This window comes from Nicotiana sylvestris, chromosome 4 (genome assembly GCF_000393655.2).
Source record: "Nicotiana sylvestris chromosome 4, ASM39365v2, whole genome shotgun sequence".
In the NCBI taxonomy this organism is placed as follows: Eukaryota; Viridiplantae; Streptophyta; class Magnoliopsida; order Solanales; family Solanaceae; genus Nicotiana; species Nicotiana sylvestris.
Window position 1 is genome coordinate 63,422,746 of NC_091060.1, and position 3,278 is coordinate 63,426,023.

The following is a 3,278-nucleotide window of genomic DNA, read 5'->3' on the forward strand; positions in this document are numbered from 1 at the left end:
AAAACTTACTAATTTTGGAACCTATAAATTGTGGTCCATTGTCACAAGCGATTTCTTTTGGTATTCCAAATCAACACGTGATGTGATCCCATATGAAATCCATCACTTCTCATTCGCTGATCTTTTTGTAAGCACCTTCTTCAACCCATTTAGTGAAATAGTCAATTAAAACCAAAAGAAATATTACCTGCCCGGGACCTTATGGTAAGGGACCAACTATATCCATTCCCCATTTCATAAATTGCCACTGTGATACCACCGAATGCAAAAGTTCCGCCGGTTGATGAACTAACTGTAGATGACACTGGTATATATCAAACGTTTGTACAAATATCTTTGCGTCTTGCTCCATCCGGGGCCAATATTAGCCAGCCCTTATAAGTTTAAGAACCAACGAGTCTACACCGGAGTGATTTCTGCATACTCCATCGTGATCTTCCCTCATCATGTAATCAGCCTCCAATGTCCCTAAACACCAAGCTAATGGACTTTGAAAAGATCTTCTGTATAGTTGACCATTAATGAGACAATAATGAGCTGCTTTAGTTCGTAGTGCCCGAGATACTTTTGGATATTTAGGCAATTTTCCATGCCTTAAATTCTCTATAAACTCATTTCTCCAATCCCAAATTGGGTTAGTTGAGTTAACTTCACAATATCCGTCCACGTCCAAAATTGAATGCAACAACTGAACGACCACACCAGAATCCATTTCTTTCATTTTTATGGATGACTCCAAATTGGCCAATGCGTCTGCCTCCATGTTTTCTTCCCTCGGAATGTGTATAATCGATCATTCTTTGAATCGGGAAAGCAATACTTTTACCTTAATCAAGTATTGGTGCAAGCGTTCCTCCTTGGTGTCGAATATTCCGTACACCTGGTTCGCTACCATCTGGGAGTTGTACTTTATCTCAATCACCTTGGAGCCTAGTCCCAAAGCTAATTCAAGTCCTGCAACCAAATCCTCGTACTCGGCTTTATCGTTAGCTAAGGGCATAGTTCTATGTCTTGTCTCAGGGCTTCTCCCAAGGAGTTATTAAAACAATCCGAAACCGGACTCTTTTATGTTGGAAGTCCTATCCGTAAACAAGGTCCACGTTCCCGATAGCGTTCCCGATTCCAACACTACTTCTTTAGTAGCTAAAGACATTAATTTCTAACTAAAGTCAGCCATGAAGCCGACCAAACTTGTGACTAGATCGAAGTCCTAGGCTTGTATTCAATGTCGAATTCACTAACTTCGATTGCCCATTTAGCCAAATGACCTGATAATTCATGATTATAAAGGACATTTCTCAAGGGAAAGGTTCACAACGGCTGTAGGATGACATTGAAAATAAGGCCTAAGCTTTTGAGAGGCGACTGCGGGAGATATGGCCAATTTTTCAAGCTGTAGATAATGTGTCTCCTTTCCTGATAGAATTTTACAAACATAATACATAGGAAATTATGTACCTTCATCTCTCGAACTAGAGCAACACTTACCACTAGTTCTGAAATCGCAAGATAGATCAGCAATTGGTCACTTTCCTCCGGTTTGACAACAAAGGAGGGCTAGATAGGTACCCTTTTAGGTCTTTCAATGCTCGCTGGCATTCCGAAGTCCACACAAAATCATTCTTCTTTTTCAAAAGTGAAAAGAAATGATTTTCTTTGAAGACCTCGAGATAAACTTGCTTATAGCCGCTAGCTTGCCCGTCAACCTCTGCACCTCCTACACACTTGTCAAGTGATCTGTGTTGTCCTCGAGCACTTTGATCTTATCGGGATTTACCGTGATTCCTCTTTGAGATACTAAAAATCGTAGGAACTTATCAGAACCAACTCCGAAGGCACACTTCTAAAGGTTGAGCTTCATGTTGTATTTTCTCAGAATGTCAAATGTTTCTTGGAGATGTTTCAAATGATCTCCTGTATTAAGAGACTTAATCAACATGTTGTAAATATAAACCTCCATTTTCTTATATATCTGTTGTTCAAACATTCTATTAACAAGCCTCTAATAAGTGGCTTCGAATTTTTAAGCCTGAAAGGCATCACATTATAGCAGTATTGCCAAAATTTGTGATAAATGAGGTCTTTTCCTGATCTTCTAGGTGCAATCTAATTTGATTATACCTGGAATAAGAATGAAGAAAACTCATTAACTAATGTCTGGGCATAACATTAATCATTTAATCAATGTTTGACAATGGAAATGAGTCTTTAGGGCATGCCTTATTTAAATATTTTTAATCTACACACATTTTAAATTTATTTTTAGGCACTACCACTATGTTAGCTCGCCGATCGGGGTAATTTACCTCTTGAATTGAACTTATATTTAGTAACTAGGTTACCTCTTCCTTGACAAACCTGCTTTTGACCTCAACTATCAGTCATTTTCACTACCTTACCAGAAGGAAGTTAGGGTCCAAACTCAACTAGTGGACAACTACATCCAGTGGAATACCTGTCATATATGAAAGTGACCATGCAATACAATCAATGTTAGATTTTAGAAAATCAATAATTCTTAACCTGAGTTCGGGACTTAACCCTGTTCCTAAGTGAAAATTCCTTTATAAGAACTCCTCTAACAAGGCCACTTGTTCGAGCTCTTATATGATTGATTTGGTTGCATTCGTCTCCTCCGATACTTGAAAAGATCTCAGTACTTGATAAAATTTTGATAAATCTTCTTCTTTATTATCTTCAATCGAGGTGGAAGAAGGCACCGATTCCTGTAATTGCTATTTGCTTGTTTCTTTGCCCTTGCTACTGTACACGGTTACTGCATTCATCTCCCTTACAACCGCTTGATCTTATCTGACCTACTTAATCCCTTCCGATGTGGGAAACTTCAACAACCGATGATATGTTGAAAGTACAACCTTTATTTCGGTCTTCATTACGACTTCGACATGTGGTTGAAGTAATATTTCTTCCCAGGTCATTACAATCGTTAAGTTGAACTCGACCAAAATCTTTGTTGCAGGAACTATGTTTCCAGTTAACTTTGCTTCCTCCAAAACTCTCCATTTTATGATGTTGGTTAAACTTCCCAGATCAACCAACTCACATTTAATTTTGAAATCTAAGACAATAAGATAAATTACCAGAGCATCGTTGTACGGTAGGAGAAGTCCATTTACATCCTCTTTTGTAAAGGTGATGTCATTTTCTGAAACTTTTCGGATTCTCTTGCCGTGAGTTACCAATATCTTTGTCTTCTTTGCTGCCAAAAATGTCACTCCATTTACTTTGTTTCCACCAATGATCATGTTTATCGTCAT

General features: G+C 38.3%; 1 protein-coding gene across 1 annotated transcript; it reads right to left on the reverse strand.

Moving 5' to 3' along the window:
• Positions 1-364: 364 nt before the first annotated feature.
• Positions 365-763, reverse strand: LOC138889610 (uncharacterized). The gene has a single exon (XM_070172941.1). The coding sequence runs from the start codon at positions 761-763 to the stop codon at positions 365-367; it is 399 nt and encodes a 132-aa protein (XP_070029042.1).
• Between the last annotated feature and the right edge of the window lie 2,515 nt (positions 764-3,278).

Bases quoted from the DNA above. Each gene is read 5' to 3' on its own strand.
- LOC138889610 (XM_070172941.1), bottom strand. From the start codon at position 763: ATGGAGGCAGACGCATTGGCCAATTTGGAGTCATCCATAAAAATGAAA.